The 25,808-nt window shown below is 53.2% G+C and overlaps 1 protein-coding gene across 3 annotated transcripts in view; it reads right to left on the bottom strand.

The window, feature by feature from the left end:
* The window catches only part of kcnc4 (potassium voltage-gated channel, Shaw-related subfamily, member 4), a 42,454-nt gene that overhangs the window by 6,026 nt on the left and 10,620 nt on the right, over positions 1–25,808 (bottom strand). For 2 of the 3 annotated variants that reach the window (XM_070859506.1, XM_070859507.1), the window contains exon 2: positions 8,456–9,374. In XM_070859506.1, the coding sequence (XP_070715607.1) occupies positions 8,456–9,374 (919 nt within the window). Of the gene's footprint in view, positions 1–884; positions 930–8,455; positions 9,375–25,808 lie in introns of all 3 variants that reach the window. The other variant, XM_070859505.1, reaches the window with a different exon arrangement.

Here is a 25,808-nt window from a genome sequence, read left to right as displayed (position 1 = left end):
TTTAAAATGGCAGATCACCATGAGGCATGCCAGCTGACTGCTTGCCTCCAATCCCACCTCCGTTAAAACCCAAAGTGGGTGGGTTGGGGGCCGGGATTCAGATTTTAACTCTTTAACCTCCCACACGACCCCAACATGCCCATTTTTGGAGTTCAAATTCCTCCCTTAATTTCTCTTTCTGAATCTAATTTGACTCTAATTCACCCAATTTCCTTCTCTTTAGTTCACCCTGTTTCTTTTTCAATCCTTTTCTTTCGCCGGTTAAGGAGAGAGGTCCCAGATGCCCCAGTGACCTCGCTGCAACATTTCCAGCAACTGGCGGAGTACCGTGACTTCCTGGCGCCTGATCTCGCTGCGCTCACGTGTCTTTGTGACACTTGTGGTGGGGCCACACGGACGGCAGGACTGGCGTGCCGATAGTATGTAGTGTACTTAGCCTCGCCCAGCTGGACACGTGTTCAGCGGCAGCACGGAGCCCGACACCAGCGATAATGAAAGGGATCAACAACCACTCTCAGGTTAACGGCTGATTCATTTTAACTGGCTCTGTGGAAGTTTGTGGAAGTGTTTGGAGCTTTCCAGAGTTGTTTAAAGTTGGTGAAGCAACAGGGAGCAGTGCTGCAAGTGGGGAAGGAGTCGGTTCTGGCTTCGAGGGCTCTGGTCCGATCATTTGCTCCCAGTCATGGGGAGCTCGGGATCAGTCGCTCTCGGCCTGCAGCGTGACACGGAGACGGAGCAGAGGCAGCAGACAATCTGTTGGCAGAGTGAGGAGGGGGAGGAGCAGAGCACCCCGCCTCTGGCCAAGCTGACCCTGATCACCTTATTCGACTAAGTTCCACTGAACAGAACCCAAATCCCCATTGTACAATGGTCACATGCCTTACCCTCCCTCTGCTCTGGACAGTAACAGCATCCTCTTGGCCACAATGCTGAAATAAAAGCCAGCACAAAATAAATATTCCAAACCAACTTTATACATAAATTCTTCCAATATTACAGAACAAAGTCAACTAATCACCCTTGTGCATTCCCTCAGAGCCTGCCTTTCCCTGTCCCAGTGCTCCTACGCAGTGCTACCCCACTGGCTGCAGCAAGGCTGCTGGAAGGCTGCTGACCTTCAGTGGGAGACACATCAGGTGGCCTTGCAGGATGCTCTCGAGCAGCTCTGGGCCCAGAAGGCCTGGCTGTAGGCTGCAGCACCTGGGAATGGGCAGCAGCAGTCTGGGCTGGCTGGGTGACAGGCAGCAGAGTGACAGTGGTTTGTCCTACATGGAACTACTGCCATTCCCCCGGGGTAGGGTCTCAGCAATCCTAGTGATCTGTTGGAGGATGGATTGCTGGACTGCTGTGATAACCTGCAAGCCCCGTTCCACACTGGTAAACCATCATCATAGGCAGACCCTCGAGTCGAGGATGACTTGCTTCCACATCAAAAAGTTCACAAGTGTTTCAATAAAGGACCTAATATTCCAGGTCCGAACTGTAAAGTCCTTACTCTACAGCATGAAACCACACGAGGCACATTCTGGGGACAAGGTCACTCTGTGACCTTAACTCTTTATTCACAGGACTCCAAAGACGATGACCCTGCGTGGGACCTCCCTTTTTATAACTGTGTGATCAGGTAAGGAGCGTCTCCCACAAGTTCACCCCTTGTGGTCAAGATGTGCATCTAGGTTGAGTGTATACAGTAATACAGTGGTGTTACATTGTGGTTACATACATGACATCACCTCCCCCCCCAAAGTCTTATTGGGATCACAGGTTTAGTCTTTCAGGTGGTCTACGCTCCCCCGTGGAGCGCTGCAGTTGGGGCTCTGGTTGTTGGACACTGATGTGAGTGTCTGTCACCTGTGGTGATTCCGGCCTGTCCGGGCTGACCGCAGGGACTGTGCATTCTTCTGATTGCTCTTGTTGCTCGTTCACTGGTGGTGGTGTGAGCTCCATCTCATGGTCTTCTTCAGGTTCCTCCGTGGCGATGACTAACTTTTTTTTTACTTGGTCCAGATGCTTACGGCATATCTGACCATTGTTGAGTTTTACCACGATGACCCGATTCCCCTCTTTGTCAATTACAATGCCCTCAAGCCATTTGGGCCCCATGGCGTGATTGAGGACGAATACAGGATTATTTATTTCTATACACCTCCCCCTCGCATTACGGTCATGGTACTCGTTTTGTGACTTGCGCTTGCCCTCAACTATGTCGGTCAGGACTGGGTGAATGAGGGACAACCGAGTTTTGAGTGTCCATTTCTTTAGTAGCTCTGCAGGCGGGACCCCCGTGAGCGAGTGCGGTCGGGATCTATAGGCCAGCAGGAGATGCGATAGGCGGCATTGTAGGGAGGGTCCTTAAATCCTGAACATCCCTTGCTTAATGAATTGGACCACATGTTCAGCCTGGCCATTGGAGGCCGACTTGAACGGCGCAGTCCTGACATGGTTGATGCCATTACACGACATAAACTCTCGGAATTCGTAGCTTGTGAAACATGGGCCATTATCATTGACCAGGATGTCCGGCAAGCCATGAGTTGCAAAGATCACACGTAGGCTTTCCACGGTGGTGGATGACGTGCATGAATTCAGGATGATGCACTCGATCCATTTCGAGTACGCATCTACCACAATAAGGAACATCGTACCCATGAACGGGCCCGCATAGTCAACATGAATGCGTGACCATGGCCTGGAGGGCCAGGGCCACGGGCTGAGCGGGGCCTCCCTGGAGACATTACCCAGCTGGGCACACGTTGTGCACCTGTGAACACAGTGTTCTAGATCTGAATCAATCCCCGGCCACCAAACGTGTGACCGGGCAATGGCCTTCATCAGCACAATGCCTGGGTGCTCGCTGTGGAGTTCCCTGATGAATGCCTCCCTGTCCTTCTGGGGCATAACTACCCGGCTGCCCCATAGTAGGCAGTCGGCTTGGATGGAGAGCTCATCCATCTGTCTGTGGAACGGTCTGACCTCCTCAGGGCATGCTCTGTGTGCGGGCGCCCAATCCCCAGTCAGGACACATTTCTTAATCAGGGATAGGAGGGGATCTCTGTTTGTCCAGATTTTGATCTGGCGGGCTGTGATGGGGGAGCCTGCGCTGTCAAAGGCATCGACAGCCATGACCATCTCGGGGCTTTGCTCCGCTGTCCCCTCAGTGGTGGCCAGTGGGAGCCTGCTGAGCGCGTCAGCGCAATTTTCAGTGCTGGGCCGGTGCCGGATGGAGTAGTCATAAGCAGCCAGTGTGAGAGCCCATCGCTGTATGCGAGCTGAGGGCGTTGGCATTGATAGCCTTGCTGTCTGACAACAGGGATGTTAATTGCTTGTGGTCCGTCTCTAATTCAAACTTCCTACCAAAGAGGTACTGATGCATTTTTTTTACACCATAGACACATGCAAGCGCTTCCTTCTCGACCATCCCATGTCCCCGTTCTGCTTGAGAGAGCGACCTGGAGGCATAAGCCACAGGTTGTAGTTGACCCTCAGCGTTACCCTGCTGCAACACGCACCCAATCCCATAGGACGATGCATCACATGTCAGAACCAATTTTTTACAGGGGTCATACAGGATCAACAACTTGCTTGAACATAGCAGGTTTTGCACCCGATCAAAAGCCCGTTCCTGACAGTCCCCCCAAACCAATCGCAACCCTTACGCAGGAGCACGTGTAGTGGCTCCAACAACGTGCTCAAGTTCGACAGAAAGTTCCCGAAATAGTTCAACAGTCCCAGGAATGAACGCAACTCCGATGTGTTGCAGAGCCTGGGTGCTCGTCGAATCACCTCTGGTTTGGATTCGGTGCGCCGAATCCCATCTGCAGCAACCCTCCTGCCCAGAAACTCAACCTCAGGAGCGAAGAACACACATTTAGACTTCTTGAGTCGCAGGCCTACCCGGTCCACTCAGCGTAGCACCTCCTCCAGGTTGTGGAGGTGTTCCTCGGTGTCACGACCGGTGATGAGGATGTCGTCCTGGAATATGATCATTCCAGGAATGGATTTAAACAGGCTTTCCATGTTTCGTTGAAAAATCGCGGCCGCTGATCGAATGCCAAACGGACACCTGTTATAGACGAACAGTCCCTTGTACGTGGTGATGGTGGTCAGTAGTTTGGATTCGTCGGCCAGTTCCTGGGTCATATCGGCTGAAGTGAGGTCCAACTTGGTGAACAGTTTGCCATCTGCCAGCGTGGCGAAGAGGTCCTCCGCTCTCGGGAGCGGGTATTGATCTTGTAGGGACATCCGATTGATGGTGGCCTTGTAGTCGCCACAGATCCTGACAGAGCCATCCGCTTTTAGGACGGGAACGATGGGACTCGCCCAGTCGCTGAATTCAACAGGCGAGATGATGCCCTCTCTCAACAGCCGGTCCAATTCGCTCTCGATCTTTTCCCGCATCACATACGGCACCGCTCTGGCTTTGTGGTGCACTGGCCTGGCGTCCGGGGTGATGTGTATCACTACTTTAGTGCCTTTGAAAGTCTCGACTCCTGGTTGGAATAGTGAGTCGAATTGTTGTAGAACTTGTGAGCACAAACTTCGCTCCACCGATGACATTGCGTGACCACCCCCCCATTTTCAGTTCATCTCGGCTAACCAGCCCCTCCCCAACAGTGCGGGACCATTGCCCGGGACAATCCAGAGCGGCAGCCGATTCACTAACCCATTGTGTGTGACAGCCAACATTGCACTGCCTAGCACCGGAATTATTTCTTTAGTGTAAGTCCGTAATTGTGTCTCAATACGTGCTAATTAGGGTCTACTGGCTTTAAGTGGCCAAAGCTTCTCAAATTGCTGAACGCCCATGAGTGACTGGCTGGCCCCAGTGTCCAGCTCCATGTGTACTGGGATACCATTTAATAAAACCCTCATCATCATTGGTGGCGTTCTGGTGTATGAACTGTGACTATTCGCCACATGGACCCGCTGAACCTCAGCATCCATCGATTTGCCCGAAAAGTCATCCTGCCTCAAAGAATCCTCTTCTGGTCCATCCGCCTCATATATTAGTCTGGTTGCAGGCTTCCTGTACATTTGAGCTAAGTGGCCACTGAGATTTCATTCCTGCTGACAAACTGTTGAAATCTGCAAGATCTAGCTGAGTGTTTTCCCCCACACCTCCAGCATGAGTTAAAGTTTCCATTGTTGGGAACAAAGGGACTATGGCCAGGCATTCCGCATTGACTATCCCTTTGACTGCTCTTAAGTACCCTATTAGTGGGTGTTAATGGCCCCATCCCAGGCCGCATTGTTCACTGTGATGGCGTGAATGTCCGTTCAGCCTGCGATTGTCACTGTTGAAGTCCTACCCTGGGGTCTATTGCTGCCTGGGGGGTGTCGGACTGCCCCTGCCTGCCTGCGGGGCTCTGAGTCACATTGATGATGTTGACTCCCTGATCCCTCGCCGCGTTAGAGGCAGAATTGGGCGCGTATATTATTTTCGTCTCTTCCTCCCCCGCCATGAAAGTTTGAGCTATCAACGCCGCCGCTTCCAAGGTCAGATCCTTGGTCTCAATTAATTTGCGGAAAATTCCTGCATGATCGATGTCCTTGATAAAGAAGTCCCTTAGCATCTCCCCCCCTGCAGGCGTCTGTGAACTTACAGAGGCTGGCCAAACGCCAGAGATCCACTACGAAGTCCGGTATGCTCTGTCCTTCACGACGTCGGTGGGTGTAGAATCGGTGTCGGGCCATATGTATGCTACTCGCCGGTTTGAGGTGCTCCCCGATCAATTTGCTAAGTTCTTCAAAGGTTTTGTCCACCGGCTTCTCGGGTGCTAGTAAATTCTTCATGAGCGCGTAAGTCTTTGGTCCGCAGCTGGTCAAAAGATGAGCCCTGTCTTGTCGGCTGCTGCATCCCCCAGCCATTCTTTCGTAACGAAGCTTTGCTGAAGCCTCTCGACAAAATCGTCCCAGTCTTCCCCAACACAGTACCGTTCCTCTGTGCTACCGGTGGCATTCTCATGGGCCGTGAATTCCCGTTACTCGTCGCCAATGTAAAGTCCTTACTCTACAATATGAAACCACACGAGGCACATTCTGGGGACAAGGTCACTCTGTGATCTTAACTCTTTATTCACAGGACTCCAAAGATGATGATCCTGTGTGGGAACTCCCTTTTTATACCTGTGTGATCAGGTAAGGAGTGTCTCCCACAAGTTCACCCCTTGTGGTCAAGGTGTGCATCTAGGTTGAGTGCATACAGTAATACAGTGGTGTTACATTGTGGTTACATACATGACACGAACTACATGTTGAAGGGTGGAAGATGCCTGTGTGTGGATTTTTTAAACGTGGGGTGACCGTTGCACACCAGCCACCACACGGGCTTGACAGAGCTAGGTCTTGGTCCAGTGGCAAGGGTTACCCAGGACGACTGGAGACCAGCTCTGCTGCATGGACCTAGTGTGCACACATATCGCAATGTGGGCTGGGCCCGTGCTGCTCCTGGGCCCTCGCCTCTTCTGGGCCCTGATCACGTCCCTCTACAATCTCTCGCCGTTCCTTCGCCCCGACCTTGCTGCTCCTGCTGTACCTGCCCACGCTCAATCACCGACCTGGATCTTGGTGATGTCCCTTTTCACTGCTGTTGTATCCTGCTCCAGCACATGCTGCTCCCTGGAGAGGTACACCACCATGCTGCTCCCCTGCTCCCTGGCCTGCTCCGATGGTGCTCACAGGCCGGGGGCCACACACACACACTGGTAAACAGTCAGGATGGCAGCATGCTGAGTCTGCATGGCTTCAGTCTGAGCTTCCTCTGCAGCACTCAGACATTGGGTGGCTGCTTGTGCTGCAATGGAAGCTGGGACATCAGCCATCGGATGCTGCATCATGGCTGGGCCCACAAGTGCATGCTGGAAAGGATGGGCACCACTCTCTGAGCAACTCCCTGTGCAAGGTCGGTGTTGGACTCCTGCATGCTCCTTGATGTTGCATACAGGCCTTCTGGCAAGCATCTCATTGTGCAGACCATCAGCATCCTTCTGTAGGCCACCCCATCAAAGTCCTCATCTGAGTCCTGTTCACAGAACTCGTGTGAAACCCGCCCTCTGGGGAGCTGGCAATTGCACAGACCTTTCCCCCTGGGTGCAGGTCCCGCCCCTAACCGATCCTCTAAAATACCCGGTGTGTCAGTATGGGAGTCAGAGGCTGTGAGTGAGAAATCAGTGATGTGCCATGTGTTCATCATCAGGACCTGGCTGCGTACCTGGCCAGCTGCAGTTCTTGGCTATCGGAAGGGATGAAGGCAGAAGGGTAGTGCTGTTGTGATGGAGATGGGAAGCAAGAGCTGCATGCTTACACAATCTGAAGCTTGTAAATCAGAAGAGATTGTGGGATGAGGGGGAAGTGGGATGTGAGAAGGAGGATTACGTATGAGGCTGCCGTCATCTTGTATTTTTTCAGCCACGCTTCTGACCCCGGGCTCAGAGATGGTCGTTCCAATAATGGTTAGCACCATCTCCTCCAACGGGGTAAGTTAATGCAGGCGTGCCTGTCTCCCTGCGGGTAGCCCCTGCTGCCTGCAGTTGTGAGCCACCATGTCCTGCAAGAGAGAGGGAAGTGTGTCACTGTGTGCAGTACAAAATGTTTGGGTAATATGCCTCTCATGGTTGAATAGCTAACAGTGTGTGCAAGCTGTGAGATGTGGATGTGAGGCTAGCGTTAATGGTAAGTGTGTGAGGGTGAGGTGAAGCTATGAGTACGAGGTATAAGTCCTGATTGGTAGTGATTGTTTGGTAGATGAGTGATGAGATGTGGTGCATTGAGCAGTGTGTGAATCTAGTGGTGGGATGGTGTTTGAAGATGAATTCACCGACCTTGACCACTCATGTGAGGTCATTGTACTTCTTCCTGCACTGTGTCCAGGTCCTCGGGGCGACACTGCTGGCATTCTCCATGAGGGTAATCTGTCCCACTGACCTTTCTGCATTTGCCTCTGGCCCCCTGTGGAAACAGGACCTCTGACCTCCTGTCCACCTCCTGCACCAAGGTCTCCAGTGCTGAATCTGAGAACCTCGGAGCCACTTGCGGCCCTGTTGTAATTCGTCCTGCTCACACTCTGTTCCCCAACCTGTTCAATCACCTGCTGCAGGCAGAATTCACCTCTCCTTTAAGAGATGCAGACTGCCTTTAAGAGGTCAGGTTAGCTTTAATCGGAGCGAGCCTCGCACGAACTTGGGCCCCTGCTGAGCATTCAGTGCTGGGCTGCACGCCACAATCATGTTACTCAGCAGTCAGCACAAAGTTCGCATGAACAGGCACGGGTTGATCCCAATTCACGGCACCCGCCCCTCCAGCAATTTCTGGGTCAATCAGAGGCTGTGCTGAGAGCCTGAAACACTCTCAACATCGGAACAGAATTGAATAAGACATTGAAAGGAAGAACGCGGTGACAAGGACAGGAATGGTGCTTGTGTACAAGCTGTGAAATGTAACAGGATTCAATTCCTACCTGAGCTCTTTCTCTCCGTTATCCCTTCGGCTGCGAGCGGGCCGGTGTCGCTGTGCATACTGTTGCACGGAGAGTTCAGCTCTAAGCTGCAGTGCCCCGTGGACTTGCCATGTGTCCCGCTGGGGATGTGCTTCCTGCGTTTCTTGGGGAGTTTCTGTTTGGCCATTGCCAGCGAGTAATACATTCCAAAGTTATTGACAATGACTGGCACTGGCATTGCAATGGTGAGCACGCCTGCCAGGGCACACAGCGCCCCCACCAGCATGCCCGACCACGTCTGCGGGTACATGTCACCATAGCCAAGGGTCGTCATGGTAACCACCGCCCACCAGAAGCCAATGGGGATATTCTTGAAGTGAGTGGGTTTGGAAGTTTTTGGGTTTTCGCCCAGCCTCTCTGCGTAGTAGATCATTGTGGCAAAGATGAGGACGCCCAGAGCGAGGAAGATGATAAGCAGGAGGAACTCGTTGGTGCTGGCTCGCAGGGTGTGCCCCAACACCCTCAGTCCCACAAAGTGCCGGGTCAACTTGAAGATCCGTAGAATGCGGACAAACCTGACCACCCTCAGGAAGCTGAGAACATCCTTGGCCGGCTTGGAGGACAAGCCACGAAGTGTCAGCTCCAGGTAGAAGGGCAGAATGGCCACAAAGTCAATGATGTTCAGCATGTTCTTGACAAACAGCAGTTTATTGGGGCAGAACGAAATGCGGACCAGAAACTCCAGAGTGAACCACACGACGCACACTCCTTCCACGTACATGAGGGCAGGTTCTGTCTCTATCCGTCTCCGTACCCGCGTGCTGTTCCCCGCTCGCGTGTACTCCGTTATGTTAATGATCTTGTTGAACGCCTCGTGTGTCTCGAGACAAAAGGCAGTGATTGACAACAGGATGAAGAAGAGGGACACAAAAGCAATAAGCTGCAAGAGAAAAATAATGCAGGTCAGCCAAAGGTCAACAGTTAGAATCAGGAGCTTCGTAACCGCAATAATAAATAGAGAACAACACATTTCTTTTTATTCGTGGGATGTGGGCATCTCTGGCTAGGCGGGCATTTATTGACCATCCCTAAATGCCTTCAAGAAGGTGGTGGGGAGCTAGTGGGTTGTCACCCACGTGCTGTGGGTCTGGAGTCACATATAGGCCAGACCGGGTAAGGGCGGCAGATTTCCTTCCGGGTAGGACATTAGTGAACCAGATGGGGTTTTACGGCAATCTGGTCGTTTCATGGTCATTCATGTCTCTGGATCATTCATCCAGGCCTCTGGATTACTCATCCAGTAAAGTAACCACTGTGCTACCCGACCCTTCCTAACCGCAGTAATAAATATCGATAACAGATACCGGGAGTGAGGTACAGGCTGGAATCTAAGAGGATTAAATAGGTAGAGTCTGCGATAGGGGAGAGTGTACATGGGCTGTGGGAGGGGATTAAATGGGTGGTTAGGGTCAGTGATAGGGGAGAGTGTACATGGGCTGTGGGAACAATATAACGTTCCGAACACGAAGGCCAATCTCCTGGAAATCCAGTCGATGTGCAGCATTGAATAGAAGTCACATTTTAATTGTGAATGTTCTCAGTAAGCTTTTCACTTCATCACACGTGATACAGAGTAAAGCTCCCTCTACACTGTCCCATCAAACACTCCCAGGGCAGGTACAGGGAGTTAGATACAGAGTAAAGCTCCCTCTACACTGTCCCATCAAACACTCCCAGGGCAGGTACAGGGAGTTAGATACAGAGTAAAGCTCCCTCTACACTGTCCCATCAAACACTCCCAGGGCAGGTACAGCACGGGTTAGATACAGAGTAAAGCTCCCTCTACACTGTCCCATCAAACACTCCCAGGGCAGGTACAGGGAGTTAGATACAGAGTAAAGCTCCCTCTACACTGTCCCATCAAACACTCCCAGGGCAGGTACAGGGAGTTAGATACAGAGTAAAGCTCCCTCTACACTGTCCCATCAAACACTCCCAGGGCAGGTACAGCACGGGTTAGATACAGAGTAAAGCTCCCTCTACACTGTCCCATCAAACACTCCCAGGACAGGTACAGCATGGGTTAGATACAGAGTAAAGCTCCCTCTACACTGTCCCATCAAACACTCCCAGGGCAGGTACAGCACGGGTTAGATACAGAGTAAAGCTCCCTCTACACTGTCCCATCAAACAGTCCCAGGTCAGGTACAGCACGGGGTTAGATACAGAGTAAAGCTCCCTCTACACTGTCCCATCAAACACTCCCAGGGCAGGTACAGCACGGGGTTAGATACAGAGTAAAGCTCCCTCTATACTGTCCCATCAAACACTCCCAGGGCAGGTACCGTGGGTTAGATACAGAGTAAAGCTCCCCCTACACTGTCCCATCAAACACTCCCAGGGCAGGTACAGCACGAGGTTAGATACAGAGTAAAGCTCCCCCTACACTGTCCCATCAAACACTCACAGGGCAGGTACAGGGGGTTAGATACAGAGTAAAGCTCCCTCTACACTGTCCCATCAAACACTCCCAGGGCAGGTACAGGGGGTTAGATACAGAGTAAAGCTCCCTCTACACTGTCCCATCAAACACTCCCAGGGCAGATACAGGGGGTTAGATACAGAGTAAAGCTCCCTCTACACTGTCCCATCAAACACTCCCAGGGTAGGTACAGCACAGGGTTAGATACAGAGTAAAGCTCCCCCTACACTGTCCCATCAAACACTCCCAGGGCAGGTACAGCACGGGGTTAGATACAGAGTAAAGCTCCCCCTACACTGTCCCATCAAACACTCACAGGGCAGGTACAGGGGGTTAGATACAGAGTAAAGCTCCCGCTACACTGTCCCATCAAACACTCCCAGGGCAGGTACAGCACGGGGTTAGATACAGAGTAAAGCTCCCTCTACACTGTCCCATCAAACACTCCCAGGGCAGGTACAGCACAGGGTTAGATACAGAGTAAAGCTCTCCCTACACTGCCCTAACAAACTAATCACAACCAAAGCACTTTACAATCAGTGAATTATTTTTGAAGTGCAGTCACAGTTCCGTAGGTAAAAGCACTATCCACATCACCATGCATGCGACCCATTTGCACCCCGTGGGCAGCGAGGAATGGCGCTGGCCGACATCACCGCCAGGGTGCCACTTAAAGGGGAGGATGTTTCCGCCGCGAGCTGCCATAATATTTTGTCGGCCCGGTGGTGGCCCTCACCCTGACTGAGCCACCGTCCTGTAGCCCAGCGCACCATTATAGCAGCCCGGCTGTTGGCCCGGGCGATGGTGTCTCCGGGCGATGGTGTGTTTGGGCGATGGTGTCTCCGGGCGATGGTGTCTCCGGGCGATGGTGTCCGGGCGATGGTGTCTCTGGGCGATGGTGTCTCTGGGCGATGGTGTGTCTGGGCGATGCTGTCTCCGGGCGATGGTGTCTCCGGGCGATGGTGTCTCCGGGCGATGGTGTCTCTGGGCGATGGTGTCTCCGGGCGATGGTGTCTCCGGGCGATGGTGTGTCTGGGCGATGGTGTCTCCGGGCGATGGTGTCTCCGGGCGATGGTGTCTCTGGGCGATGGTGTCTCCGGGCGATGGTGTCTCTGGGCGATGGTGTGTCTGGGCGATGGTGTCTCCGGGCGATGGTGTCTCCGGGCGATGGTGTCTCTGGGCGATGGTGTCTCCGGGCGATGGTGTCTCCGGGCGATGGTGTCTCCGGGTGATGGTGTCTCTGGGCGATGGTATGGTGTCTCTGGGCGATGGTGTCTCCGGGCGATGGTATCCCTGGGCGATGGTGTCTCTGGGCGATGGTATGGTGTCTCTGGGCGATGGTGTCTGGGCGATGGTATCCCTGGGCGATGGTGTCTCCGGGCGATGGTGTCTCTGGGCAATGGTATCCCTGGGCGATGGTGTCTGGGCGATGGTGTCTCTGGGCGATGGTGTCCGGGCGATGGTGTCTCCGGGCGATGGTGTCTTTGGGCGATGGTGTCTCCGGGCGATGGTGTCTCCGGGCGATGGTGTCTCCGGGCGATGGTGTCTCCGGGCGATGGTGTCCGGGCGATGGTGTCTCCGGGCGATGGTGTCTTTGGGCGATGGTGTCTCCGGGCGATGGTGTCTCCGGGCGATGGTGTCTTTGGGCGATGGTGTCTCCGGGCGATGGTGTCCGGGCGATGGTGTCTCTGGGCGATGGTGTCCGGGCGATGGTGCCTCCGGGCGATGGTGTCTCCGGGCGATGGTGTCTCCGGGCGATGGTGTCTCCGGGCGATGGTGTCTCTGGGCGATGGTGTCTGGGCGATGGTGTCTCTGGGCGATGGTGTCCGGGCGATGGTGTCTCCGGGCGATGGTGTCCGGGCGATGGTGTCTCCGGGCGATGGTGTCTCCGGGCGATGGTGTCTCCTGGCGATGGTGTCTCCGGGCGATGGTGTCTCCGGGTGATGGTGTCTCTGGGCGATGGTATGGTGTCTCTGGGCGATGGTGTCTCCGGGCGATGGTATCCCTGGGCGATGGTGTCTCTGGGCGATGGTATGGTGTCTCTGGGCGATGGTGTCTGGGCGATGGTATCCCTGGGCGATGGTGTCTCCGGGCGATGGTGTCTCTGGGCAATGGTATCCCTGGGCGATGGTGTCTGGGCGATGGTGTCTCTGGGCGATGGTGTCCGGGCGATGGTGTCTCCGGGCGATGGTGTCTTTGGGCGATGGTGTCTCCGGGCGATGGTGTCTCCGGGCGATGGTGTCTCCGGGCGATGGTGTCTCCGGGCGATGGTGTCCGGGCGATGGTGTCTCCGGGCGATGGTGTCTTTGGGCGATGGTGTCTCCGGGCGATGGTGTCTCCGGGCGATGGTGTCTTTGGGCGATGGTGTCTCCGGGCGATGGTGTCCGGGCGATGGTGTCTCTGGGCGATGGTGTCCGGGCGATGGTGCCTCCGGGCGATGGTGTCTCCGGGCGATGGTGTCTCCGGGCGATGGTGTCTCCGGGCGATGGTGTCTCTGGGCGATGGTGTCTGGGCGATGGTGTCTCTGGGCGATGGTGTCCGGGCGATGGTGTCTCCGGGCGATGGTGTCTCCGGGCGATGGTGTCTTTGGGCGATGGTGTCTTTGGGCGATGGTGTCTCCGGGCGATGGTGTCCGGGCGATGGTGTCCGGGCGATGGTGTCTCCGGGCGATGGTGTCTCCGGGCGATGGTGTCTCCTGGCGATGGTGTCTCCGGGCGATGGTGTCCGGGCGATGGTGTCTCCGGGCGATGGCGTCTCCGGGCGATGGTGTCTCCGGGCGATGGTGTCTTTGGGCGATGGTGTCCGGGCGATGGTGTCTTCGGGCGATGGTGTCTCCGGGCGATGGTGTCTCCGGGCGATGGTGTCTCCGGGCGATGGTGTCCGGGCGATGGTGTCCGGGCGATGGTGTCTCCGGGCGATGGTGTCTCCGGGCGATGGTGTCTCCTGGCGATGGTGTCTCCGGGCGATGGTGTCCGGGCGATGGTGTCTCCGGGCGATGGTGTCTCCGGGCGATGGTGTCTCCGGGCGATAGTGTCTTTGGGCGATGGTGTCTTTGGACGATGGTGTCTTTGGGCGATGGTGTCTTTGGGCGATGGTGTCTCCGGGCGATGGTGTCTCCGGGCGATGGTGTCTCCGGGCGATGGTGTCTCTGGGCGATGGTGTCCGGGCGATGGTGTCTCCGGGCGATGGTGTCTTTGGGCGATGGTGTCTGGGCGATGGTGTCTCCGGGCGATGGTGCCTTCGGGCAATGGTGCCTTCGGGCAATGGTGTCTCCGGGCGATGGTGTCTCTGGGCGATGGTGTCTCCGGACGATGGTGTCTCTGGGCGATGATGTCTGGGTGATGGTGTCTCCGGGCGATGGTGTCTCCGGGCGATGGTGTCTCCGGGCGATGGTGTCTGGGCGATGGTGCCTTCGGGCGATGGTGCCTTCGGGCAATGGTGTCTCCGGGCGATGGTGTCTCTGGGCGATGGTGTCTCCGGACGATGGTGTCTCTGGGCGATGATGTCTGGGCGATGGTGTCTCCGGGCGATGGTGTCTCCGGGCGATGGTGTCTCCGGGCGATGGTGTCTGGGCGATGGTGCCTTCGGGCGATGGTGTCTCTGGGCGATGGTGTCCGGGCGATGGTGTCGCCGGGCGATGGTGTCTCCGGGCGATGGTGTCTCCGGGCGATGGTGTCTCCAGGCGATGGTGTCTGGGCGATGGTGTCTGGGCGATGGTGTCTCCGGGCGATGGTGTCTCCGGGCGATGGTGTCTCCGGGCGATGGTGTCTCCGGGCGATGGTGTCTTTGGGCGATGGTGTCTCCGGGCGATGGTGTCTCCGGGCGATGGTGTCTGGGCGATGGTGTCTCTGGGCGATGGTGTCCGGGCGATGGTGTCTCCGGGCGATGGTGTCTGGGCGATGGTGTCTCTGGGCGATGGTGTCCGGGCGATGGTGTCTCCGGGCGATGGTGTCTCTGGGCAATGGTGTCCGGACGATGGTGTCTCCGGGCGATGGTGTCTCCGTGCGATGGTGTCTCCGGGCGATGGTGTCTTTGGGCGATGGTGTCTCCGGGCGATGGTGTCTCCGGGCGATGGTGTCTCTGGGCGATGGTGTCCGGGCGATGGTGTCTCCGGGCGATGGTGTCTTTGGGCGATGGTATCTGGGCGATGGTGTCTCCGGGCGATGGTGTCTCCGGGCGATGGTGCCTTCGGGCAATGATGCCTTCGGGCAATGATGCCTCCGGGCGATGGTGTCTCTGGGCGATGGTGTCTCTGGGCGATGGTGTCTCCGGGCGATGGTGTCTCTGGGCGATGGTGTCTGGGCGATGGTATCTGGGCGATGGTGTCTCCGGGCGATGGTGTCTCCGGGCGATGTTATCCCAGGGCGATGGTGTCACCGGGCGATGGTGTCTCCGGGCGATGTTATCCCAGGGCGATGGTGTCACCGGGCGATGGTGTCTCCGGGCGATGTTATCCCTGGGCGATGGTGTCACCGTGCGATGGTGTCTCCGGGCGATGATGTCTCCGGGCGATGGTGTCTCCGGGCGATGGTATCTCCGGGCGATGGTGTCTCCGGGCGATGGTGTCTCCGGGCGATGTTATCCCTGGGCGATGGTGTCTCCGGGCGATGGTGTCCTGGCGATGGTGTCTCCGGGCGATGGTGTCTCCGGGCGATGGTGTCTCCGGGCGATGGTGTCTCCGGGCGATGGTATCCCCGGGCGATGGTATCTCCGGGCGATGGTGTCTCCGGGCGATGGTGTCTCCGGGCGATGGCGTCTCCGGGCGATGGTGCCCTGGCGATGGTGTCTCCGGGCGATGGTGTCTCCGAGCGATGGTGTCTCCGAGCGATGGTGTCTCTGGGCGATGGCGTCTCCGGGCGATGGTGCCCTGGCGATGGTGTCTCCGGGCGATGGTGTCTCCGGGCGATGGTGTCTCTGGGCGATGGTGTCTCCGGGCGATGGTGTCTCCGGGCGATGGTGTCTCTGGGCGATGGTGTCTCCGGGCGATGGTGTCTCCGGGCGATGGTGTCTCCGGGCGATGGTGTCTCCGGGCGATGGTGTCTCCGGGCGATGGTGTCTCCGGGCGATGGTGTCTCCGGGCGATGGCGTCTCCGGGCGATGGTGCCCTGGCGATGGTGTCTCCGGGCGATGGTGTCTCCGGGTGATGGTGTCTCCGGGTGATGGTGTCTCTGGGCGATGGTGTCTCTGGGCGATGGTGCCCCCGGTGGCCAATGGGACTGCAGAGCGTGCAGCAGCCCTCCCCTTCAATAGCGTTCTGCCGCGTCAGCACGCTGAGCTCCGGAGCGCAGTGCTGGATCAACGCCTCCGATAGCGCTCCGCCTCTGATAGTGCCCTTACGCACCGGGGTCGGAACCTTTGAGTGGGTCGATAAATCTCACGGCCCCAGAAGATTACCACCTCCAAACGGGACAATTCCACCCCCTACATATTTCATCATCAGTTTGTTGTTAGTCACACCTTGATCCCAATGTCAGAAGTTAATATAACCCAACTGTTACTCGCCCTGATCCCCCTGTAAGGGTTGCGCCCATTGGCTAACACCATGCCCACCGGTTCCCTCACTCTCTGGATGGTCAGAGATTGATCACGGCTGAGCTTCGTTGCGGTGAGGTGTGCTTCATCATCGTCAGTCTGATCCGAGCACTTCCCGAGCTCCTCCCGAACTGGTGTCCCTGGAATTGAACCCCAGGTAGGTGCAGCACTTCCAGTGGGTCAGGTTCCTTCTAATAACGGGACCCTTTATTAAAGCAGAATTTTTAACGTTGTGCTTTGATAATATGAATACTAACTAGGTCTGGTCAATATCCTCCCTTTACTTAATTAAATAAGTATTTTTAGTATATTCCTTACATTATTGTAACTCCTATTATCAGAAGCTGGGCTCCAGTCTGTCCAGTGTCAGCTCAGACTTTCTCAGCTTGCTTCTGTTTCTGCCCTAAAGCTTCCAGAAGTGATTTGGTTTACTTGTTTGGAAAAGCAGATGGTGATGGGTTTGGACAAACATCACAGAGTTTAAATCTGCATCAAAATGTGGCGACTCTTCCTAAGTGGTATAAAGTTGCTCCAAGGTACTGTCCAAGCAGCATTATATTCCATTTACCAGGGTCTGAATACCTGAGAGTTGGGTAGCATAGTTCACCAGTCTCCCCACTCCCCAGCAGCCATTTCGCATCCCATTGCCTCACCCATTCCATGATCCACCTCTGGCCAGCTGTAGAATAACTGCATATCCCAGAGTCCAAGAAGCAACAAGGAGAAATACTATGATGGTTCCACGGTTTCTGACATTACTGCAGTCCAAATGTTTCTGTGGGTGAGGGGAGAGGGAGCTGCAGCAATCAGTGGGACCTGATGGATGACACACTGTCTGACACACTCTTCCTGTTCCCGGCACGCTCGTTGTATGTTCCTAACACTCAAATTCATTCTTTCCTCGACTCCTCATCTCTCTCAGTCTTCACCTTCTTCTTCAATCCATAACCCTTGCAAACCTTGGCTTCACCTAACCCTCCTTTCCTGATAGATCTCAACCAATCTCTTTTTCACTGTGCAATGATGAGCCTTGACCCGTAATCTTAAAAATGTAACATTTATTCTCAGTCCAATAAAGTGCAAGGCACTTGGCTCAATGGGTAGCACTCTCGTCTCTGAGTCAGAGGTTACGGGTTCAATCCCACTCCAGACTTGAGCACATAACATAGGCTGACACCTCAATAAGAACATAAGAATTAGGAGCAGGAGTTGGACATTCGGCCCCTCGAACACCAATAAGACCATGGCTGATCTTTGACCTCAACTCCACTTTCTCACCCTATTCCCCTATCCCTTCATTCCCAAATGTATTGATCTCAGCCTTGTATATACTCAACGACTGAGCCTCCACAACATTCAGCATTGGAGAATTCCAAAGATTCACCACCCTCTGAGTGAAGAAATTCCTCCTCATCTCAGTCCTAAATGGCTAACCCCTTATCCTGAGACTGTGACCCCTGGTTCTAGACTCTAGACTCAAGCAGTGCTGCATTATCAGAGGTTTTGTTGAGATGTTGAACCATTGGCTGGAGGAGCCAATGAAGATTCATGGAGCTATTTGAAGAGCAGCGTGTCCTTGCCAACATTTCACCTCAATAAACACCACCTGGAACTGGTGACTGCAGGCGCGGGTGGGCGAGGCCCTCCCGGTCTCAATGGCTCATGGCATTTACCATCTGAGTCAGTGGGGCGGGGCCGAGACCGAGACCGGCTGTGTTGGGACAGATGTGGAACGCTCGATAACCAGAGCCAGCAGCTTTATATAGACAGGTCATATACATATATATTTATATAGACTGCCCCATCAATAATGACCATCAACATTATGTTTCATAAAGTGCTAATTGGCTCACTCTCCGAGGATCTCATGTTTATTTAATTAAGCAGCCCCTTGGATCAATAACACAATTAAACCAATGTTAAATGTTTGCTTAACAGCAGGTATAAGCTTGCAATTAGACATTTCACTCAGCCCGGCCATGGTTAAGCACCTCAATGTGATGATAGAATGCTGGCTCTTTTGTCCAGCATTGGCCAGGGTGCTGAGCCTGGGCACACAGGTAGTCACTGATAGACAAAAGACCTGATTCAATCTCTGCACACCAGGGAACACAACACCAAGAAACAGGTCAACATTCAATGAGTTTGTGCTGGCCAGATAGTTCAAAGGTCATTCAGGGGTTGCCAATTCTCATTGGAAGGTCAGGTGATATCTGGTCTCCTATGAGCAAATTTAAGGAGCTTGGCAAAAGAACCAAAGGCGACTTAAGAAAAAGCTTTTTTGCTCAGCGAGTGATTAGGATCTGGAATGCACTGCCTGAGAGGGTGGTGGGGACAGACTCAATTGTGGCTTTCAAAAGGGAATTGGATAAGTTCCTGAAGGAAAAATGTTTGCAGGGCTCCGGGGAAAGGGCGGGGGAGGGGGAATGGCTGAGGTGCTCTTGCAGAGAGCCAGCACGGGCTCGAAGGGCCCAATGGCCTCCTTCTGTGCTGTAACCATTCTGTGAATCTGTGATTCTAAATTGGCTTTCTCGATCATTGGATGTCATAAACGCTTTACAGACAATGAAATACTTTTTGGAGTGTAGTCACTGTTTTAATGTGGGAAACACAGCAGCCAATTTGCGCACAGCAAGCTCCCACAAACAGCAATGTGATAATGACCAGATAATCTGTTTTAGTGATGTTGGTTGAGGGATAAATATTGGCCCCACGACACCGGGGATAACTCCCCTGCTCTTCGAATATGGACGGAGAATTGAGGGAGGGATTGTGGAGTGGGAACAAGGAGATGGTGAGAGAGAATGGGGAGAGTGAAACTGGAAATGACTGGAGGGAGGGAGCAATTAGCTCTGGCAGAAACCTGAGTTGAGAAGGTGTCATGTCGCTTCCTGCTGAATGGAGGGCAGTGCGATGGATGGTACATGTTCCTCCTCAGGCCCTCATCAAATCTTGTGCTGCTTTCATGCTACTGTGCAACATCCTCGTCTCATTTGTTCACACTGCTGCCAGTTGTAAAAAGATCCACAATTACCCAAATGAAATTAGTGGGAGGAAGGAGCAGATTGTCTCTCGACTAAACGTTCCCCTGCTTAGACTCTGGTTGTAAACGAAGAGCAGTTGTTCCTGGACAAGGCTCTCACTGGTTGCTCCCCTTCCCCTGCAGGATTCTCAGAGCTGGGGCCATGTATCCTGGACCCACACCTCAGTCAGGAGTCCCGGGCGGCTGAAGAGCTCAGTGCTGAGGCTGGCTTTGGCCGTGTGTGCTCTCCTCTCCCTGCTCAGCATTAATGTACCAGAGAGGCAGAGCCCTGGGGAAGAGTGGTGTTACCTTCACACCCACATTTACACTCACTGACCATCTGAGCTCACGGCCATCCCCATTCCTTTACTTTCAAGGATTGTACCAGCCTTTACTGTTACCGCAGAGAGTCGGACATTGCAAAGGGTCGTGCACACTCCCTCGGAGTTCCGACAGCCAGATTATTGCTCACATTCCCCGGGTGGTGCAACAGGCCCCAGCGATGGGGCATCAATGCATTCACAGCAGGTTAGCCAGTCAGATTCACAACACGTAAACGCTCATACTCAATGGCATGCTGTGTCTCTGGTGTGTTAAATTCCTGTTCATGTTGGTAGAATCTGGCCCCTCCCATCTCCTCTGCCCCCTCCATTAGCATGGAGAGAGGATTGGCTAACGAACAGAAAACAGGGAGTCGGGATAAATGGGTCATTTTCAGGTTGGCAAAGAGTGACTAGTAGGGTGCCGCAGGGATCGGTGCTGGGGCCTCAACTATTTACAATCTATATTAATGACTTGGATGAAGGGACCAAGTGTAATGTAGCCAAGTTTGCTGATGCAGGTACAGTAAGTAATCAGGAAGGCAAATGGAATATTGCCCTGTCGGAGGGGCAATACTGAGGGAATGCCGCACTGTCGGAGGGGCACTACTGAGGGAATGCCGCACTGTCGGAGGGGCAGTACTGAGGGAATGCCGCACTGTCGGAGGGGCAGTACTGAGGGAATGCCGCACTGTCGGAGGGGCAGTACTGAGGGAATGCCGCACTGTCGGAGGGGCAGTACTGAGGGAATGCCGCACTGTCGGAGGGGCAGTACTGAGGGAATGCCGCACTGTCGGAGGGGCAGTACTAAGGGAGCGCCGCACTGTTGGAGGGGCAGTACTGAGGGAGTGCCGCACTGTTGGAGGGGCAGTACTGAGGGAGTGCCGCACTGTTGGAGGGGCAGTACTGAGGGAGTGCCGCACTGTCGGAGGGGCAGTACTGAGAGAGTGCCGCACTGTCGGAGGGGTTATCTTTCACTGTGAAATGGAAGCCTTGTCTATCAGGTCTGGTAGGTATTAAAGGCTCTGTGGTGATATTTGAAGAACAGGGAGATAGATCTCCTGGTGTCCAGGCAAACATTTCTCTCTCAAACTAAACCACACAAACAGATTAACTGGTAATTCATCTCAATTGCCGTGTGTGGGACCTGGTTTTGAATGGATTGGCTGCTGCGTTTATATAACAAAAGTGACTGCACTTGGAAAAAAGGAAGTGGTTATAAAGCACTTTGGGATGTACAGATGGTGTGATCAGTGTTCTACATAAAAGCAACCTCATCCTGCACTGCATGCAGTAGAATTCTTCAGCAACTGAACTCGCAGAAAGCTGGATATGCTCGTTGTGGATGTTGTGTCTGATGGGATTATCATCTCGGCAGCAGTGTTGCTATGGTGAGATGTGTTGCTATGCCTGTTTACAGATGAGGATGCAGCAACAGAACCAGCGACAGCACAGTGCGGCCACAGGTGTGACCTGTTTATCAAGCGATTAATCCCAGACGTCTGCTGATCCAGGAAATCTCATGTTACTCTGGGATGGGTTCTGGACAAGTATTACAGGCAAAAATCTACTCAGACAATTGTAATGTTGCTTCACCTTTCTACATAGGTCACATTCCCAACACATGAAATCTTCATTGCCTCGTCCCCTTTCGAGTAATGAGAGAAAGAAAAACCAAACAGGAATTCACCAGCTTAATCTATAAAGCTTTAAATCTCCTTAACCTCTATCTCCTCTGTCACAATAAAAAAGGCAAATCTTCACTTCTGGACAATAACAGACGGAAGTTGAGCAGAGAACAGGTTCAATCCCTCCCGTAAATTACAAAATAAAAGCACCAGCTCTGAAACTCTTTTTGGAGTTTATCTGCAAAACAAAAACATTAATCGGTGCCACCCGACCTGGATGACACACCAGACATTTACAAGGCCCTCTTTTTTTGGTTTTTTGGGTTTTTTTTTTGTGTAATCTGGAGATCCTATGTCACAAAGCCTGTTAATGACTTTCTGATTCTTGTCTATAATGAAGAAGAAAAGACTTGTATTTCTACCTCAGGACATCACAAAGTGCTTCACAGCTAATTAAGTACTTTTTGAAGTGCAGTTACTGTTATAATGTAGGAAACACATGTGCCAATTTGCGCACAGCAAGCTCCCACAAGCAGTAAGTAGATAAATGACCAGATAATCTGTTTTTGTGACATTGGTTGAGGGATAAATATTGGCAGGAGACCGGGGGTAACTCCGCTGCTCTTCTTCGAATAGTGCCAGGGGATCTTTTTATGTTCAACTGAGAGAGCAGACACAGCCTTGGTTTAAAGTCTCATCTGAAAGACAGCACCTCTGACAGTGCGGCACTCCCTCAGTACTGCCCCTCTGACAGTGCGGCACTCCCTCAGTACTGCCCCTCTGACAGTGCAGCACTCCCTCAGTACTGCCCCTCTGACAGTGCAGCACTCCCTCAGTACTGCCCCTCCGACAGTGCAGCACTCCCTCAGTACTGCCCCTCCGACAGTGCAGCACTCCCTCAGTACTGCCCCTCCAACAGTGCGGTGCTCCCTCAGTACTGCCCCTCTGACAGTGCAGCACTCCCTCAGTACTGCCCCTCCGACAGTGCGGCACTCCCTCAGTACTGCCCCTCTGACAGTGCGGCGCTCCCTCAGTACTGCCCCTCCGACAGTGCGGCGCTCCCTCAGTACTGCCCCTCCGACAGTGCGGCGCTCCCTCAGTACTGCCCCTCCGACAGTGCGGCGCTCCCTCAGTACTGCCCCTCCGACAGTGCAGCACTCCCTCAGTAATGTCCCTCCGACTGTGCGGTGCTCCCTCAGTAACACCCCTCCGACAGTGCAGTGCTCCCTGGCAACATCCTCGTAAATCTCCTCTCTAGTGCAATCACATCTGCCCTGGAGAAGAGTTGAACGGAGAACACTCTGACTCGGAGGTGAGAGTGCTGCTCTTTGAGCCATGCCTGACAGCTAAATTAAAGAGCCGTTCAACAACTAAGGAAACAGCTTTGGAAATGAAAGCAGAAAGACAAGTGGGTTTGTTTCCCACCAGCCCCTGACCTGCCACAATTTCCCAGAGTAACTGTAAGCAGTGAACCTCTCCCGTGCCTTAGTCTCCCCTTCCTCCTTCACTATTTTAAAATCCAAGCTGTCGAGCTCCTCTCGCTAAACCTCAGCTTCCCTCCCACTCTTCAGTTAGAGTTCCTCCCCTCCTGAGCCTGGAGGTCTCCAACGCCTCACCATCTTGCTCCTGCTCGATTCTAATCGCTCTCCATTTCTTGCTTTCCCGTCTCCCTGTTATTTTTCCAATCCTCCATCTATTGAACCCGTTTCCATATTTGTACCCTTTCTGTCTCTCCTTTAATATCAATTGGCTCCCTCGACCTGCCGAACCAACCCCACACTCCACAGCTCCAGTCAGCACTGGCAGTGGCAGTGCCTCCTTTAATATCCTTCCTCCCAACCTGGTGCCATTAACAGCCACTCTTTCATTGGTGAACAACCTTACTGTGCAAAGCCAACGCTTACCATAACTTGCTGAGCTGACAATTGGTGTTCGAGCCCAGTTCGGAAGGGTTTGTCCAAACCCATTCTCATTTCCCACAGGGAGTGCTGGCTTTGCTGATGTGAATGTTCATTTAAAAAGGACATCAGCATCGCTTTGTGGAAATATAATCTTAGAAAAATTACAACACGGAAGGAGGCCATTCGGCCCATCGTGTCCGTGCCGGTCGAAAAAAAGCTTTCTAGCCTAATCCCACTTTCCAGCTCTGGGTCCGTAGCCCTGTAGGTTACGGCACTTCAGGTGCACATCCAAGTATATTTTAAATGTGGTGAGGGTTTCTGCCTCTACCACCCTTTCAGGCAGTGAGTTCCAGACCCCCACCACCCTCTGGGTGAAAAAATATTTCTTGTTACAAAAAATGTTATTTCATACGATCTTCTTAAGTGGTTGTTTAAAAAGGGAGAATGGGATAGACCGAGTAACTACAGGCCAGTCAGCCTAACCTCGGTGGTGGGAAAATTATTGGAAAAAATTCTGAGGAACACAATAAATCTTTATTTAGAAAGACATGGATTAATCAAGGACAGTCAGCATGGATTTGTTGAGGGAAGATCGTGTCTGACTAACTTGATTGAATATTTTGAGGAGGTAACCAGGAGGGTCGATGAGGGCAGTGTGTATGATGTAGTGTATATGGATTTTAGCAAAGCTTTTGATAAGGTCCCACATGGTGGACTGGTCACAACAGTAAAAGCCCATGGGATCCAGGGCAAAGTGGCAAGTTGGATCCAAAATTAACTCAGAGGCAGGAAGCAAAGGGTAATGGTTGATGGGTGTTTTTGTGACTGGAAGAATGTATCCAGTGGGGTTCCGCAGGGCTCAGTACTGGGACCCTTGCTTTTTGTGGTATACATCAATGATCGAGACTTGAATATAGGGGGTCCGATTAAGAAGTTTGCAGATGATACTAAAATCGGCCGTGTGGTTGATAATGAAGAAAGCTGCAGACTGCAGGAAGATATCAATGTACTGGTCAGGTGGGCAGAACAGTGGCAAATGGAATTCAATCCGGAGAAGTGTGAGGTAATGCATCTGGGGAGGTCTAACAAGGCAAGGGAATACACATTAAATGGTAGAACACGGAGAAATGTAGAGGAACAGAGGGACCTGGGAGTGCAGGTCCACAGATCCCTGAAGGTAGCAGGCCAGGTAGATAAGGTGGTTAAGAAGGCATATAGAATACTTGCCTTTATTAGCCGAGGCATGGAATACAAGAGCAGGGAGGTTATACTTGAACTGTATAAACGTCAGGCCACAGCTAAAGTACTGCGTACAGGTCTGGTCACCACATTACAGGAAAGACGTGATTGCACTGGAGAGGGTACAGAGGAGATTTACGAGGATGTTGCCTGACTGGAGAATTTTAGCTGTGAGGACAGATTGGAGAGGCTGGGGTTGTTTTCTTTGGAACAGAGGAGGCTGAGGGGAGACTGAGTGAGGTGTATAAAATTATGAGGGGCCTGGATAGAGTGGATGGGAAGGACCTGTTTCCCTTGGCAGAGGGGTCAACAACCAGGGGGCATAGATTTAAAGTAATTGGTCTGTGATCGCGGGGGTGGGGGGATTCGGTGATCGCATGTTGCAGTCAGCGATCGCTGGGCAGTTACACGTTAGCTGGGGGGGGGGGGGGGGGAGGGGGGCGAAGGGGGATCACTCGTGCCCCTCCTGGCCCATAAGCAGTGCTGGACGGGACAGAGCTGTGGCACACGGACACCCTCACCTCCCTTCAGCTGAGGGTTAAAGCTGGAACACAGATGGAATCTTCAGCACACAGCCTCATTAAAATATTTAAATGAATGACCCGCCTCTCAGGAGCGGATTGGCTGCCTTTCACCGTCCCGCCTCCGTTGGAACCGGACGTGAGCGGGTTGGGCTGTTTGGGTTTGAGATTGTTTACATTTTAACATCCCACCCGACCCGGACCCAGCCGTTTCTGGGGGTTAATGACCCCAATGTTTGATGTGACACACAATCAGGGCACTGTTGGTTGGTGCCTGTTGTCACGTTTCCCCAGGGACCAGTGCCTTTGGTCCTTACAATGTTTGAGATTCCATCAATAAACCCGAGGTCAAGGGTCAGCAATGACTCACAAACAATCATTCGCATCAATCAAATAATTTTTAAATGTCAAATTACATTTTTCTGTTATAAGCTGCTGAAAAGTATTGCTTTGCTCATCACTCACTATATGTTCTTCAGACACTCTGCACTATTCAACATTAAATACACTCCCAGACACACACACACTCACACAGACATACTCCCAGATACACACACACACACAGACACTCACACACACTCACTCACACTCACACACACACTCCCAGATACACACACACACACAGACACTCACACACACTCCCAAACACACACACACACACAGACACACTCACACACTCACACACACACTCACACACACGCTCCCAGATACACACACACACACAGACAC

Source organism: Pristiophorus japonicus, chromosome 17, assembly GCF_044704955.1.
Source record: "Pristiophorus japonicus isolate sPriJap1 chromosome 17, sPriJap1.hap1, whole genome shotgun sequence".
Lineage (NCBI taxonomy): Eukaryota > Metazoa > Chordata > Chondrichthyes > Pristiophoridae > Pristiophorus > Pristiophorus japonicus.
Note: the sequence above shows the minus strand (reverse complement) of the source record. Positions and strands in the feature narration are given on the sequence as shown.